This window comes from Crinia signifera, chromosome 5 (genome assembly GCF_055691185.1).
Source record: "Crinia signifera chromosome 5, ASM5569118v1, whole genome shotgun sequence".
NCBI lineage: Eukaryota > Metazoa > Chordata > Amphibia > Anura > Myobatrachidae > Crinia > Crinia signifera.
This window is the reverse complement of record NC_139221.1, coordinates 226,887,807-226,905,608: the sequence shown is the minus strand read 5'-3', so window position 1 is coordinate 226,905,608 and position 17,802 is coordinate 226,887,807. Positions and strand designations below refer to the sequence as shown.

At 41.9% G+C, this 17,802-nt stretch overlaps 1 protein-coding gene across 5 annotated transcripts in view; it reads left to right on the top strand.

Moving 5' to 3' along the window:
• Nucleotides 1-17,802, top strand: part of DNAJC13 (DnaJ heat shock protein family (Hsp40) member C13) — a 198,686-nt gene that overhangs the window by 23,459 nt on the left and 157,425 nt on the right. For all 5 annotated transcript variants that reach the window (XR_014475029.1, XM_083188595.1, XM_083188594.1 and 2 more), the window contains exon 2: nucleotides 17,183-17,263. Coding sequence is in view for 4 of the 5 variants with exons in the window: in XM_083188595.1 (XP_083044721.1) it covers nucleotides 17,196-17,263 (68 nt within the window). In the remaining variant the exon portion in view is untranslated. The remainder of the gene's footprint in view (nucleotides 1-17,182; nucleotides 17,264-17,802) is intronic.

Here is a 17,802-nt window from a genome sequence, read left to right as displayed (position 1 = left end):
CTGTGCAAATCCAGCGTGAGAGAGCTCAGTATTTTGAGGTCAAGAAACGTCTGAGAGAATTGAATCTGCAATATGCAGTATTGTTTCCAGCAAAACTCCGGGTTATACACAACGGTTCTGCAGTTTTCTTTCTTTCACCTAAAGAAGCAGCATCGTGGCTGGATGTAAATTTTTCTGGCGGTCGGCAGATGGACTCTAGACGATAAATTAAGAGTACTAATAGACCCTTATTGTTGATATTTTACACTAGGCACTAACCTCAGTACTTAATCTACAGTGGACTAGGCCCTGATGCTAAATTGAGGAGTAGGAGCGTTTTTCCCTGCTCATGGTCATCAGATTTGATTGCCCTATCTGGAACAAAAGAGAACAATTTTTTTTTTTTTTTTTTTTTCCTTGGAATAAAGCATGTCAATGGTGGGAAAAGAGGAGTTCTGACATGCAGGATGGGGGGCGGGACGGGGATGGGTACTGGCACTGTCATTGGATGTTATGCTTTGTTATGTATTATGTGTATATTGCTTACTGCTATGTTGATTATTAATAATCTGGGGATGGGGTGGCAAATTTTTTCGTTGTGGGTAGATGGCTAATTATCGTGTTCTCACGTGGAACGTGCGTGGGCTAAATAATAAAATAAAAAGAGCTTTGGTGTTAAGACAGGCACGTAGCCACAGTGTAGATATCATCTGCCTTCAGGAGACTCACCTGGAGGCGGAAAAAACGGAGGCGTTAAAACGTCCTTGGATAGGATGGTCTTTCCATTCAACTCATACCTCCGCCTCCAGGGGAGTCTCTGTTTTGATATGCAAGGGCATCCCCTTTGTCCCCGAGAAGACTGTAATAGATCAGTGGGGTAGATATATCTTTATTAAGGGGAAACTGGGGGATTGGCCGTTTTTATTACTGACAGTCTATATCCCTCCCCCATATAACTCAGAAATTTTGAAATTGGCTGCAACTTTCGTTGTGCAACACCAGGGAATGCCTGTTATTATGCTCGGCGATTTTAATAACGTATTGATTCCCTCCCTGGATAGGACAGGCACTTCATGCAGGGCTAACCGCAAGGAAAATACAAAAACAGGCTTCTTCCATTTAATTAAGGAGATGGGCTTGAGGGACGTATGGAGGGAAAGGTTCCCGGAGACCTTACAATATTCTTGCCATTCATCAGCGGTCAATTCCTTTTCTAGAATTGATTTGGCCCTGGTAACTGATGAGGTAGTTCCCTATATCCAGGACATCGCTTACTTGGCAAGGGGCATCTCTGATCACTCTCCCCTCCTCCTTAAATTAATAATAGGTGGGAACAAAGGATTCTCTTACTGGAAACTTAATATATTTTGGCTAACGCAGCTTGATGCGGGGGGTAAATTTGAGGCGTCATGGAAGGACTTCTTTGAGTTGAATGATAATTCCGCCACAAAAGGGGTGATCTGGGACACGTTTAAAGCGTATATTAGAGGGACTCTAATTAGGGAGATAGCGGGCCTAAAAAAATCTTATAAGAAACAGGAGAAGGACCTAGAATTAAAATGTAATAATCTTGAAAGCGAATATCTCCTGACCCCAAATGAAGAGAATAAAATCAGATGGAGTCAAGCGCAAGATGAATGGAAGAAGTGCCTGCTAGAGAAAGAACACTATAGGCAGTTATATGCAGGGCACCGCAGATATATGGGAGGCGATAGGCCGGGGAGTTTTTTGTCTAATATAGTTCGTCAAGATAATAACACTAATGTAATATCTGGAATTAGGACAGTGGATGGTCGATCACTCCACTACACCCCAGATATAGCGGAAGAGTTTAGTCAATTCTATGATAAAATATACCAGTCACAGCAAACTCACCCACCTGTAGAAATTCGTGAATATTTAGCTAGTATTGAACATACATCATTACCCATAAACCTTAAGGAGATCCTTGACGCCCCTATTTCTGAAAAAGAAATAGAGGAGGCCATTGCCTCTATACCAACGGGCAAAGCCCCCGGTATGGATGGAATCCCACATGACTTATATAAAAAATATAAACAATTCTTTATTCCCAGGTTCCATGCCCTATTCAATGATATATATGAAAATAAGATCCTCCCGGACTCTATGTCCGAGGCATTAATAACTATTATCTTGAAGAAGGGCAGGGATCCTGGTGAGGTGGAATCCTACCGCCCAATCTCTCTCTTGAATAACAATGTTAAGGTGTTGGCCAAGGTTCTGGCCGGGAGACTAAATGTGGCATTAGGTGAGATTATCCATGGCGACCAGACGGGGTTTATTCCCGGTAGATCTATAACATCTAATATTAGAAGGCTGTATACACAACTACAGGCTCAACATGATTCCTCAGAGGCTGCTATAATATCACTCGATGCAACAAAAGCCTTTGATACAATTGAGTGGTCATACCTCTGGGAAGCCATGGAATGGGTCGGTATTGGTCCAGTTTTCATTAACTGGATCAAGGTGCTATATGGGTCTCCAGTGGCCAGAACCTCGGTCAATAAATATATATCGCAGAGATTTGAGATTGGTCGGGGCACCCGTCAGGGATGTCCATTGTCCCCGGGCCTCTTCGCCATTGCTATGGAACCTCTGGCCTGTCTTATTAGAAAAAGCGAGGAGATTCAGGGGATTAAAATTGGAAATTCAGAGGATCGTATTGCGTTATACGCCGACGACATTTTGCTCTTTGTTAATAATCATCTGGAGGCAGTACCGGGGCTCATCAAAATGCTGGGAAAATTCGGGGATTTCTCTGGTCTCCGTATAAATTGGGAGAAATCATGTATACTCCCCATAACAGGCCCTTGCCCACCAGAGGTACATGCCCAATCACCCCTAAAATGGGTTACTGACTTCCAATATTTGGGCATCAGGATCTCAAGTGATATGGCCAAATTCATCCCTTTAAATATCACTCCACAACTAGAGTACCTTAAATCTAAGATAAGTGCATGGGGACGACTCCCACTAACGCTTACAGGTAGAGTTAATTTGGTCAAAATGCTAGTTCAACCTAAAATTGTTTATATATTACAACATTCCCCAATCTATCTCCCGAAGACCATTTTTAAAAAATTGGAGGGATTAATATCCTCTTTGATCTGGGCCAAAAAGAGACCGCGTATTAGACTAAAAACGCTGTCTAGGAGTAGGCGGGTCGGAGGTCTGGCACTCCCAGATCTCCACCTCTACTACTTATCTACACAGTTGGCCTCTATCAGGAGTTTGCTGATCCCGAGAAGAGAAGATGGGCTAACAGAACTAATTAGGTTGAATACGAAGGGCCATACTCCCCTTCAAATGCTATTAGCAGATAACCAGCGGAGGATTTGGCCGCCAATAATACAACAAATGAACCTGGTATGGAAGCAAGTAGAAAATATTCTCGGGAGCCGGGGGTTAGATCCTGAAATTCCGCTATTTAACGCTAGTATGCTATCAGAGTTGGGGAATCTACAAATGAAGAACATCTGGGGGGAGAAAGGGATTAGTACATTAGGACAACTGGTGCACAATGGGGAATTCAAATCATTCAACTCACTGAAGGTCACTTATTCTCTTCCTAATAATTATTTCTTTAGATATATTCAGCTACGTCACGCCTTCTCTGTACAATTCAGGGGCCTTAACTTAATGTTAGAACACTCCCTATCTAAAAAACTGCTTCAGAGATGCCCGAACAAGCATGCGATCTCATACATTTTCTCGATCCTCAGCCAAGAACTAAATAAAGGAAACCTCCCTGAGACTAAGTTGGGTACTTGTTTCCTAGAACGGCCACAATCGTGAGTGATCGTGGCTCTTAATTAAGGGACACGATCCTCACGATGTGGCCGATTTTTTACACTTTTTTCACTTTGATTGACAGAAATCGGGTCAATCGGTCGGTCGCGACCAATTAAAATCGGCCGCGATGCGACCGACCGATTGACCCGATTTTTCCATAGACTTCAATGTTAAAAAATCTTTTAACATTGAAATCGGGAGGATCTTGTCGGTCTTGTGCCATTATAATGGCACAAGATGAGATGGACTTGATTAAGTCCATCTCACATAGGGAAAAATGTTAAAAAAGGTGAAATGGGCCAATATGACCCATTTCACATTTTTTATGTGCCCGCCATGACCCCACGATAGACGTCAACCCGAAGCGTGGCGAGCGCAGCGAGCCCGCGAGGGGCGGCGGTGCGCGTCCTCCGACCTTTTCATTCCCCTACTATCCACTAGGGCGTGGAGTGAGAATAGAATAGTGTGGCGAGCGCAGCGAGCCACCGAGCCCGAAGCGTGGCGAGCGCAGCGAGCCCCGCGAGGGGACGCGTATACCTGTGAAGTTAGACGCGTCCCCTCGCGGGGCTCGCTGCGCTCGCCACGCTTCGGGCTCGGTGGCTCGCTGCGCTCGCCACACTATTCTATTCTCACTCCACGCCCTAGTGGATAGTAGGGGAATGAAAAGGTCGGAGGACGCGCACCGCCGCCCCTCGCGGGCTCGCTGCGCTCGCCACGCTTCGGGTTGACGTCTATCGTGGGGTCTAGCCCACTTAGTAACATTTGTGGGGGCAATTGAAAATAATCAGGTGAAAAAAAAAAAAAATCGGGTGAAAAATCGGTCGATCGGATCGGTCGCATCGTATGCGACCAAATCGCATGCGATGCGATCGATCCGATTTTTTATCTTACGACCACAACGATCTAAATCGTTGTGGCCGTTCTAGGAAACAAGTACCCTAAGTTGAAATGGGAAAGTAACCTAGGCCCATTGACCGATGAGGAATGGCTAGAAGCTTTGGAGAACATTAGATTGGCCACAGCGCAACTCAGATTTCAACAAATTCAGTTATTCATAATTCATAGAACATACATGACCCCAAAACTACTCTTTGGCTGTGGGGGTAGGGTGAACGATTGGTGCCCTAGATGCCCCTCTGTTACAGGCGATTATTGGCATCTTATATGGGAATGTCCAGAGGTGGCCAAATTCTGGGAAGAGGTGTTTAAAGATCTCCAGAGATCAGGTATTCCCCAGGAAGTTTGTACAACGAAAGCTAGTATTTTGGCGATATTGGACAAGAATAGGTGCGATAAATACCTAAGACAATTTCTTATTATTGCATTTACCCTCGCCAAGGTATGTATCGCCAGGAAGTGGCTGGCTAAAGAAGGTCCTGTAATAGAAAGTTGGAGGGCTCTAATAAAGACAACTAAAGCCAACGAAAAATATACCTTTTTATCCCGAGGTACCCTACACACGTTTGATAGAATTTGGGAAAATTGGATAGCAGATTAGGAAAGATAGCGATATAGATATTGCAATTAGTTGAGTGTTCTCTTTTGTATTTTATTTTTACTATGACAGTGCCGGGGGAGGAGGGGGGGGGGGGGGGGGGGGAAGAAACGGCAGGGGGGTTAGGATAAGGACTAGGCAAATGTTGGATTTGGACGTAAGGGGGAGGTAAGAATTACGGCCTGATAGCCTGCGATGTAAGCATAAGGCACCCTTATAGGGATTAAACTAAAGAGGGTTTAATTGTGGGTGGGAAATAGTCCCTTAAAACTAATAGGGGGAAAGACAATTATGTACAATATATGAAGCTTTCATAATATAATCTACTAATATGTTTCACTTTCCGCTTTCCCCTTTACGTTGTCTACACTGGGTACTACACTGAAGGTTAAATAATTATGATGCAATCGAGATTCTTATTGTTTAAAAAAGCACTTTAAATTAAAGGGATTAGAAAATATTTTGATAGGCACGGCACTAATATTTGATGTCCTGATATTTCTTAATAGATAGTTTAGAATTGGTATCAATAAGTTATCACTAGATAGTAATTAGTAATATGCACCTGGATTAATGTAAACTGAAAATAATTTGTTTATTTTCTTCTCGTAAGTTAGTATTTTGCTCTTAAATAAATGCCACTAGTTATAAGAGGTGGGGGTAGCCACGTGATATGTTGGATGTCCGGGGACTTTTTCTGTAAAGAGTTTAGTAACCACCCTGATATAACCAATTAACTCGAATGTGTTCACTAGGTACTTACTAGAAATACCTTCCCTTATGTCTGCAATTGTGCTATTGTTTTCTTTAATCTATATGCCTTGTCCTTGTTTTTTTATATATGAATTTAAAATTAAATAAAGTGGAAAAAAAAGTTGTTTCATCACTTTACAAATGTTTTTTTTTTATGATGTAACAAACAATTATTAATAAATAAGACTGCCACCTATATAGTGAAATGTGTTTTACAAGACGGTAAATTAGTTTTTATTTTGTTAATGGGTGGAACTCACACAGGTGAGGCAATTTAGCAAATCCTTGCAGTGGTATAAAACTAGGCACTGTGGACACAGTCAACACTTGCTCCTGTGGAAGCTGGACACCTGCTGGGGAAACGCGTTGAGCACTTTTAAATTGTCAGTTGACAAGGACTATCTTCTTTGGAGACCTACTCCCTTCTCCCGACCTAGAGCACACCACGCTGAACTGAATCTGAGAATGCTGAGGCTGTGGGATAAAAGCACGATCCCTAATTTAATCAGATGTCAGGGTGAGCCACAATATGGGAGTCTTGAGCTCTTGGAAATCCTAGAGTACTGGGAAATGTTGGTCTAATAATCAAATCCCTTGGATTACAATTCCCTCTACAGTCTCTGAGGAGGACCAAGGATGGTAATGTCTATTTATCCCTGTTCAACTGACATATGACTTTTTATCTTTACCACTCAATATAATTGAGAGACTGAGGTACATTCAAAAAGTCTTCTCTTTTTAAGTTATTATTTGTCCAATTTTTGTTATTATATATTGTCATATATATTTTATTAAGTAAAAATGATTAATTCATTTATCGTCTTGTGTGTATTTTTCAGCCAGCACCGGCACAAAAACCTATTTAACTTCCCTATATAGCCCCTGTTCTAGCAAACTCTTCTCTACTCTATTTTGTGGAATGCTATAAGGCAGCCCTGAAATTAAATTATTGTGTAAATTGCAAGCATAAACGGTGCAATGTGCTTCTGTGCAGTGTACAGATCTGGTCATATATGCATAGCTCTTCATGAGTAGCATGTGCATTCTTATTTTCTCCTTGAACAGGAGTAAATGAGCTTTGTTTATATCTGGAGAGAACAGATATAAATGTGCATTATTTTCTCTTAGAGTGACCCTCCATAAGCTGTGGATTGTACTGCGTAGCCTTTGCTTACAGATAAAGTGCCAAGAGCTATTTTATTTAGAGGTCCACAATCAACTCCTTGCTAGTCCTAAAGTAGAACACTTCATCCAGATTTTTGCAACCAGAAACCTGCATTAAGTATGGTCTTAGACGTAATTTGTTGGTTGATCGCAGGCCTGTAATTGGAACAGACAGAGGCAAACTGAATCTTGCCTAAGAGTGAACATGATCATTTGCTGTTCATTACAAAAGTAAGCCATGTATTTCTATTAATCGTGGGAATGAGTCATGTTTATAGAGGGTCATTGGGGTGCGGTTCTACTGAACAGGTCCTGCATCATGATACACAGCCCGGCATCAGACACTTTCTGCCATTTAAGGGAGGGATTTCCATTGATGGTGGGAGAGAGATTTGATGTTGTGTCCTAGGACGCAGGTTGGATCACTACTGCAGCAGGGGGCATCTGCTTTTAAAAGAGGCCTCCTTCTGCGTTACCATACAGGGCTATCACTACTGCTTCCAAGGAAGCAGCAGGGATAGCAACTGCGACCGCACTCGAATGACCCCCATAGTTTGTGTAACAAATGTGCCTGGTTTAATCCTGGATTAAACAATAGTAAATTTGCCAGGTCTATTCTTTAGTGTGGGGTATAGAGTATTGACACTCAGTTTTGTCACAGTTTACTATGCCAATTCCAGAATACAGGCACGGGCATGCCAACAAGTTTAACATGGTAATTAGATGCATGGTAACCGAAGAGACATTACAACTGTAATTATGCGACATTACCGTCCTCTTTAAAGTTGTAGCGTAGATCTGGTTAGCATGCTGTAAGTAGCAATGTTACTCCTATGATGACATTTTTCTCTTGGGGTAAATTCAATTATTATACCCAATGTAAACCGGCCCAAAACAGAGCAATTCAATTGTTGCTTAGTTTAGACGCCCGTTAGCCAGGGGGGAGATATTTGTTCTTGCAGCCTCCAGATTTGTGCAAAGTCCATGGTTTATATTCACTAACCACTTTTTTAGATACGTTTATCTGCTTTGTGTGGTTAAACCCAGTTCTTACAAGCATGCTCAATACGTTTGGATACCTGAATGGGAAACAAATGAATTGCTCAGTCACAGACCCCATTCCTATAGATGCTAAGCAGGGTTCACTTGGAACAATTAAATCGCCCTCTTGGAGTGGACAGTTGTAAGTGTGCTTGGTTTATCCTCCGATATTTGCTTTACAGTGGTTAGTAGTACACAATTCCCAAATAGTAATGCTCATAACTCTGTCATGAATAGCTAATAGTGAATATACAAGATTTAAGTTTTTATTAACGTCAAACCTGTACACACATTCTCCACCTCCCTTTTTAGGAGATAATTTGGAAATCTACTTTATTTCTACAGAACGATTAATAATGCAAATGGAATGTAGCATCAGCATTACTATAATGGCATAAGGGGAGACGGGAGAGATTCAGACTTCGTAAACCAGTCAGCAGTGGCCATTTGGGCAAATTCACACTTGTATTCTAATCCAAGACGGCAATCTGAATAATTTGAAGGTTGCTCAGATGACAGATGGCCACAGCAGACCAGGCTGTAAGGTGTTTATTTGCACCAGATGCCTCCTGCTGCATTAGCATATTACCTGTACGGTATTGCACAGCTGCTTCCTTGAGTTTGTCACCCATTATTTTTACAACATTTGTAGAGCACACACTAGTGACACACCTCTAAACTGGCGCATCTGCATGTTAAGCATTTTGCATGAACAAGTCCTTACTGTACTTTGGCTGTGCTTATTTGTCCCCTTACCCTCCTAACCATCCCTGTTAGTGTAATGAATCTTATCCAAAAATGCTTCTTCCGCTGCCAGGTATGGATGCATAACAATTTTTTTCCCATATTTTTTGAGGGGAAAAAAATAGAAATTTGTGTTTACATCCAACTCTTCATAGTCCCATAAATCTGTAGATTTCCTATTAACTTTTTTCAGTATGGTGTTGTCATAGCATTGTGAATACTGGGCAGCATAAGGTATGTACACACTAGAGTCTAGACAATATATTTTACATGCTATGCTTGATAAAGGTATCATTAACAATATATTGTGTATATAGTCTAGCGATGGGAGAACAAGTGGCACACACTCTGTCTTTCAATACATGGGTAACAGACACACAGGGTCTAGTTATCAATGTTTCAGGGTTTATTCCGTTTTCAAGATAAGAACAAAGAATGTACACAACATACTCACATAAATACCCCTTGGCCGGCACTGGTGTCCATCAGACTCCTCCTGCTGCCTGATCGCCACCGCTCAGCACTTCCTGTTTGGCGTCCTCTCTGGTGTGGTGACGTGATGTGACGACTTCCGGTATTCCCCCAGCAACTACAGCAGCGTGGATCACTGTAGCAAACTGGAGATGCAAAACATAAGACCTGTAGTCAGAAAAAGCACCATAAGTGAAAAGACAAAAACATACAAGATATAGCACATGGCAGTACAGGAGAAGAGCAACAAAAGGCAGAGAAGGTCAAATCAATGGAAAATATTAGAATGGAAACAGTGTATGATCGTGATTCATAGAAACATATTAAATGACAGCTGTTCATTTAACCCCCTGGGATTCAGGGTGTCTAATCTGAAGATCCATTGCGCCTCTAGACGTAACCATTTCAAGTCTTGGTGGTTGTCATAGCACTGCAGGTAGTGCAGCCTACGCAGCGATAGCATCCTCCAGCCTTAACATGAGTATCAAGGGGGATGCGGGTGGAGATATCCATGCGAACAACCCAATCCCTAATGTTCCTGCCATGGGTATAGCAGGACATGAGATGGGTGTTTTTCAGGGTCCGGAGGTCTTTATCTCTTTGAATCACTGGCCACAAAGATCTAGATATAAAACTAATGTGGGGGTCTGCAGAGTTGTATGACCAGACCCAGCCCATGATGTCTTTGTTATGATCACGTGTATGTTTATTCAATGTTTCTATGCATGGAATCTGGCCAACTTTATCTCCTGCCGCATCAAGGATTTGTTGAAAATATCCTCTTGCTTTGAATTTTTATTGCATTTTATCAAGGTCTTGTTTCAGGACCACTTCAGAGTTAGTGATCCCCTTCACCCATAATAATTAATAGAATGGTAATCCTCTGATGAGTGCTGGTGGATGGTGACTTTGGGCAAGCAGGAGAGTATTGCGGTTGTTTTTTTTTTTAGAGTATATGGATGTATTCAAAACACCACTCTGTACAGATAGGCAAATGTTAAGATAGTTGACTGACTCCAGGCTCATTGAAAAAGTAAATTTAATTGGGCAATCACGGGAGTTGATCTCATCGACAGCTGTGGTAAAGTCTTCTCTAGTCCCATTCCAGAACAGCAATACAACGTCGATGTACCGTGTATAGAATATGATGTTAGTGCCCAGGTCAGAGTCATGGAAAAGCTGTTGCTCTAAGGAGGCCATGTAGGCATTGGAAAACGATGGTGCGACCGGGGAGCCCATGGCACACCCGGAGCATTGCTGGAAAAATTGTTTATTAAAAAGGAAGAAACCGTTGCAATGCTAGGGTCAATAATGTGACAAAAAGTTTAATTGGAGGTCCTTGGTAGTCTGTATCAGCCAATAGTAGATCTTGGGTTGCTTGGATACCATCTGAGTGTGGAATACTGATATATAGACTACAGATGTCAAGAGTGATGAGCCAGGTACCAGAAGGTATGGGTCCAAAGGCTTGCAATTTATTCAAAAGGGTCATGGTGTCCTGAAGGTAAGATTTTGTTTTTTTGTACTGCTGTTTGAAGAAAGCAATCGAGAAAGGTGGATACATTGCTGTAGAGGGAATTTTTGGCTGAAATAATGGGCCTCCCGGGAGGCTTTAGAAGATTTTTATGAATCTTAGGCAGGCAATAGAGCAATGGTAGAGCAAAGTGACCAACTGGTCTTCAATCCATGCTTTCACTAAAGGCCCCCATACACCAGAATGACCTGCATATGACTTGGTCAACTGCTGGTTGTAAGTGTAGTTGAACGAGCGATCGTATATGCTTTTAAAGCACATTCGATCCGCTTACAACCGCAGTGGAAGCCAACAGATCAGACATACAGCACGTCTGATCTGAGGACCGACCACTCGACCCACGGGACCACACAACATGCACTCAATGCACACGATCCGTTGAAAGTGTGTGGATCGTGTGCACATCGTTCTGGGGTATGGCCACCTTAAGTTCTACAGAGTGAATGTAGCTGCAGATGCCAGTTTTGTGTGAAAGGTGTAGCACACAGCAATGGCTAAGAAGACTGATGGGATGGTGCTCACCGTTTTATACGGTATATCTGGGGAACACTGCATTCCCTCCCCTGTTTATGTTTTCACTTTTTTTTTTTTTTACTTAAATGTAAAGCAAGAACGCAAACATTTCCAGCCTATGGGGGGTATTCAATCCCACGGGGTAGATGGTCGCCGGGCCCTATTCAATGCTGTCTTCGCCGACAGCATTGAGCAGGGTTTCTCGGCAGAACGAGCCAGACTTCACAAGCTGTTGGGCCCGTTCTGCCGAGAATGGCCGGGAAGTGACGAGCTGCTGGCTGCAGCTTGCCTCTTCCCGGCCGCAACTCGCGGCCACGCCCTCTTCTCGTCCCGCTGCAGGCAGGACATTGAATCCCGCCTGCGTGTTCTCGGTCGAGCTGACCGAGAACGGGACAGGGTCATGGAGTTTGAGCAAGCTCGACTGCAGTGACCTACACGTTGAATACCCCCCATAGAATGGCAGCTCTTCTTGTTCCAGACCACATCATTTATTTTCTTAATTTGAACACAGATGAGAAATTGTATTGCAAAATTGTGTAATTGGCATGATTCTTAGGAAATTGTATACAATAAAGTTGGTTATACATTCTATTTATAGTCATCTGTAATAAGTTAATTTCTCATACCGACATGTTTGCAGGTGATTATTATTTTTATATTTGCCAAATACAATATTGTACATTTTGGTCCCTTAAAAGAGCAATTATCCACATTTTGTTCCTCTAAAGGTGCGTGCACACATGCAAACCCTGCAGTCACCGTTATCGGCGGCCGTGGGTTGCCAGCATCGACAACTGCATACACACTTGCAAGGGGGCATGTTGCATTCTGCATGGCCCTCGTTAACAATCCGCTACCTTCTCTGTGCATGCACAGAAGACAGAGGGTGTTGTAAAAGACCCACTGGCTGCAGCACACACACAGTGCGATAAAATGGCATCACTCAGAAGGGCTAAAATGAGCAACATCGCTCTGTTTATCATACCGTGTGTATGCACTTTAACTCGCGTTCTTCACAAATCTTGTTTCTGACCTTTATCACCAGCAGATCTGGACTTTACATTCTGGCCTTTGTGTGAGTGTATGTTAATGAGTAATATTTTCTTTGTATGTTTGTGACTATGATAATCATATCCTTATAGAAGAGCAGTTAGTATCTTCCCTCTTAGCCAGTACTTATGCAGAAAAATATAATTCTTGCATTGTTTTTAGTCCATTAGATGGCTATATTTCGTATATATACTTGAGTATAAGTCGACTCGAATATAAGCCGAGGCACCTAATGTTGCAACAAAAAACTGGGCAAACTTATTGACTCAAGTGGGACTATCACTTGAGTATAAGCCGAGGGGGGCTTTTTCAGCATAAAAAATGTTCTGAAAAAGTGGGCTTATACTCTAGTATATATGGTATGTGAAATGACAGTTGCTTATGTATTTGGAACACTAATGAGTTACTGATATTTACAGTGATCTGTTGACATTGCACGGACTGGCAGCAGAAGGATAGAGAGAGGCTGTGGGGGTGTTAAATTAAGGTTAGGATTAGGAATACTCACTGCTGGAAGCACTGCAATGACATACCTCATTTTGGGTGCCTAGAAGACATTGCAGGATCCACCGGGTCCAGCCGCACTAGGTAAGTCCCTATTAGACCAATGGAGAACATTGTACAGTGTTCAATAGTTTAATCGCACCCGGTCGCCCGTCTAAAGTAATGGAAGATCACGGGATGATATTCAGTTGATGGTTTTATTTGCACATAACTCATTGACATTCTCATATTATCCTTAGGAATGTAATAAAAAATAAAAAAAACACACACACACACCTGTAAAACATCGGTGGAGCAGTCTAGCAGTAAATTGTCCTAGTTAACAATTTATAGCATGTAAATAATATGAAAACAGGGCTGTTGTACAAGCATCACAAATTTACTTGCACATCATTTGTACATTTTCTTTTTTTTTGTCAACAATTCTTCTTTGAGAATGGCATAGTCCTTTTAAAATAGTTTTTGCTTTAAATGTCTGAATAATTCATGAAATATAGACTTTAGAGAAGCACAGTCTTGACTTCTGCAAAGTTATGGGGCCTACACACACAGAGATTTGTGCCAGCGATTTAGCATTGGAGATTCAGCATGAGAGATTTCCTTGAGCTTCCTGGAATTTAGATTGCTCAGAAAGTGCCCCAGCGATTAAGCATAGAGATTAAGGGGTAAATTCAATGCACGTCGAAACTGCCGTCTTGCCGAAAAGATGGCAGTTTTCGACATGAATAGATCGGAAGGGGTTCCGATCTATTCAGTGTGCTGGCAGTTTTTGTTTTCAGGCAGGTTGAAATGTTCCGACCTGCCGAAAAACAGGTGAATTGACGGAATAGCCGCTAATCCTCTTGCCTTTGCCGGAAACACAGCCAAAACCGTTTCGGGCAATCTCAATCAGACATAAAAAGATGGCAGATTAAGGCAGGGAGGACGCCGCGTGAGCAGCAGCCTACATGCCATCCTACTGTCCACCGCCCGCACCCTCCCATTGTCACCCCTTAACCCTCCTGCCGCATCCCGTACCCACCCGCCGACTCCCATACCCACCTGCCACACTCATCTGTCCCGGAAACGGGCCGGGTGAGCACTGTCCAGGCTCTGACTTGGCTCCTGCTGCCTCCCGCCGCCACGCTCACCCGGTCCCCACGCCGGCCGGGTGAGCATCAATCAGCGGCCAAATTCGACATCCGGATTTGGCCGCTGCATTGAACGCTGGATCCATTACGGCAAAAGAATGTTGGAATGGATCTGGCAACAATTGAATATATACCTAAGCATGTGAGATTTTAAGGTAAGCAAGTAAATTAAGCATGGGAGAAGCAAGATCTCAGATCGCTATCGCCCACTACACAAAACATGGGTGATGTGCAGTCTCTTGCTAAGCGATCTAACTGGATTTATCCAGCAGGCTGGTTATACATCTCCTGGTGATATTGACGTGCGGTGCCGCGCATCTCTATCACTATGGGCCCTACATAAACAGCGATGTGTGTTTAATTTCTAAGTGATTTAGTCAATTGAAGTCACATCGCTTAGAAAATAGCCCTGTGTAGGCGCCATTACAGTTTTTGTATTGTTTTAAATTAGACACATTTGTGTTTTTCACTTTATTTAAACTAATTCTCTCAAATTGTGGATCAGGGTAAATGTTAGCTAAAAATGTACTTCCTACTGTATAATTGCTGCAGAAGGCATGTTCTGGTCACTTGGATTTGCTTTGTCTGATGATGTTTTTTGAAGTGCGTGATACACTGTACTCCGCTCTTGGGCAGCAGGTGCTGTCACATCTTATAAATGGATTTTCCATCTGACTGACTTCTGTTTTAGAGATTACTCTGCCAAGATTAAGTCTTTCCAAGTGACAACCTTACAATAATTTCCACTGAGGTGATTTATAAACCTCTAGTTTTAAAGCAAATTCAGTGTTAAAAATATTTTAGGTGTGACAATTATTTCTTTGAGTTTCCAAACACTGAAGAAATATACTTGAACCCATGTTCTCATATATTTTATGTAATTTGATTAGTGGGTATGATCTTTAAATTTGCAGCCTACATTTTCGTGGTTGATGCTTTTTTTTATTTACAGTTTTTTTTTTTTTGGCCTTTGTTTGAAGTGCTTTTCCTGTAATGACAATTTATCAACTTCATGGTGAAAGAAGGCTAGGAATTGTTGTGTATAGTGATTCAAAAAGTTGAGGCCATGTAGACCTTTGTACATTAACATGAAATGATGTGTATGAAAATGTTTCTAGATTGATTTTGTAGGTAAAGATTTAATGAGTTATATTCTCATTCTAACTCATTACAAATTTTATATGGTGCTCCAGCCAATCAGCTCTTTCTGTGTTTGAAAAAGGATCTGATTGTCTGGATCACCATTTAATTGTAATGAGTGATACAGAGAATATCACTTGTTATATCTTCCACCTATTTTTTTTTCTTTAAATACTCTGGGTGTTATTTTGGTTCACTCTTTCTGACAAAATTATTCTTAGATGGACAAAACCATGTGCACTGCAGGGGGCAGATGTAAAATGTGCAGAGAGAATTAGATTTGGGTGAGTTATTTTGTTTCTATGCAGGGAAAATATGGACTGCTTTATTTTTACACTGCAATATAGATCTCACTTTGAAGGAAAAACCCCACCCAAATCTAATTCTCTCTGCACAAGTTACATCTGCCCCACCTGCAGTGCACATGGTTTTGTCCATCTAAGAAGGAATGTCAGAGAGAGAGTGAACCAAAATAACCCCCTATGTGCCTGGGAAGCCACCCCGTATTTTTTTTCCTTTTTACTGTTTTTAATTTATGGGCAAGGTGGGTCTTGAACCTGCAGCGCCTAGCTTCCCAGGCACAGGCATATACACTGAACTACAGTGCTGCCCTTGTTTTTATGTCTTCATAACTTCACTAAAAAACTGCCGACTTTGATTAAACAGTACTTTTCCCCTCTACTGCACTCTATTTCACTATTGTTATTGGTGCATTGGTAGTTAATGCTTTTCTATAGCGTACACTTGTTTGGTGTTTACCAGGAATTAACTACTAAGGGCACACATTATTTGAGAGTGCCCCTAAGTTTTATGAAAACATGATGCTTGTTACCCTCCCCATCTGGAGATATTGTCTGGTGACTACACTGATGGGGCTGATTTAAATTACATTTGAGCTGCCACTTGAACTTTGTCATATGTGTCCTGCGCACATAACAACCATCAAGTATACATCTTTGATCACCATAGGCTGCTGAAGAAATTAGCGAGCGTTCTATGGTTCTAATTCAGACCTGATTGCTGGGCTGATGATTTTTGGAGCCCTGTGATTAGGTGTATGCCAGCCCACCACAGTGAAATTCTGCCCCTTGTAAGTCTGCAATTTGCTTAGCTTGAGAAAATTACCTTTATCAGCTAATAGCTGCAAATCTAACTATGGAATGATTTTTCCACTGTGTGCCGTCTGTGCGTAGCCCATGCCCTACTCGACGGCTGCAATAGCAACGGGCTGATCGGGACCAGAGCTGACATCACGCTGCCTCCCAGAAAACTGACAGTTACCGCCCTCAAACGCCGGCATGCATAATATATTGAAAATCGTCCGGTCTGCGATATTCGCAGCTGTGCGATTAGGTCTGACTTAAGCCCATTGTTGCAAACTTTTGGCAAAACATAGTTTGCAACTGAGTTGACCCCACCAATGTGGGGAAGACTGGGCGCTCCATTCATTGTAGTGGAGGGATGAATCCGGCGCGGACCCCATGCAGGACACAATTATATAATTTGTTCCCGGAAACATGAACAATCTAACATTAGTCCAGACTTATATACAATGTCAGAAACCTACATGGTTTGGTATTTGAAGATGAGGAATGTTTCCACATAGTGGGAAAGGAAGCTTTAGCATCATTAAATGGAGATTTAAAGCATGGTCTGTATCATCTATTACCAGCATTTACTGGTTTGTCCAGCACCATTTAGATAATTGGACTGCCATTATTTCAATTACTCATTATAATAGTCACATATTACTTTTTGTGTGTTGAACTATGTTTCTATGAAGTTTGTGATTTGCTTTGAAAATTTTGTTCAATTATTATACTTTTTTTTCTCCCCCTCTCTTTTAAGGTCTTCATGCAAAATGAATATAATTAGAGAGAACAAGGACCTGGCCTGTTTCTATACAACAAAGCATTCCTGGAGGGGAAAGTAAGTTATTTTCATAATGCCGATCTCTGCAGAAAAGTCTAATTTTACGTTGTTATGCTTTTTCGTAAGTAACAGAATTGTAGGTATGTCTATTGGTATCCACTGGTGTGTGAAAGATGTTTCTTTTAATAGAATGTGTGTATGCCAGGGGTTCCCAATCTTTTTTGAATCACCGCAGCCTAGAGTATCAGATTTTTTCCACAGCACCCCTAGGTGTCGAAATTTTTTTTTTTTTAGAAGATTGTGTTTTTTTGTGATCCTTTCGTTCAGTTGGTAAAGTTCATGTGGTAAAGGGCAGGATTTGCTCCTGATTGGACAACTATTTTATGATTGGCAACCACAAGCACTGGTTTTGTCCATAATTGATCATAAATAATTTAAGTTGGTCATGAGCCACCAACCCTTGGCACCACTGCAAGTGTCCCGGGGCACCCCAGGGAGCCACGGAACACAGTTTGGGAACCACTGGTGTATACATTAAAGTCTTTCATTTTTATGGATCAGTCTTTGGAAGCAGCCTTGCTCATCATTCATAAATT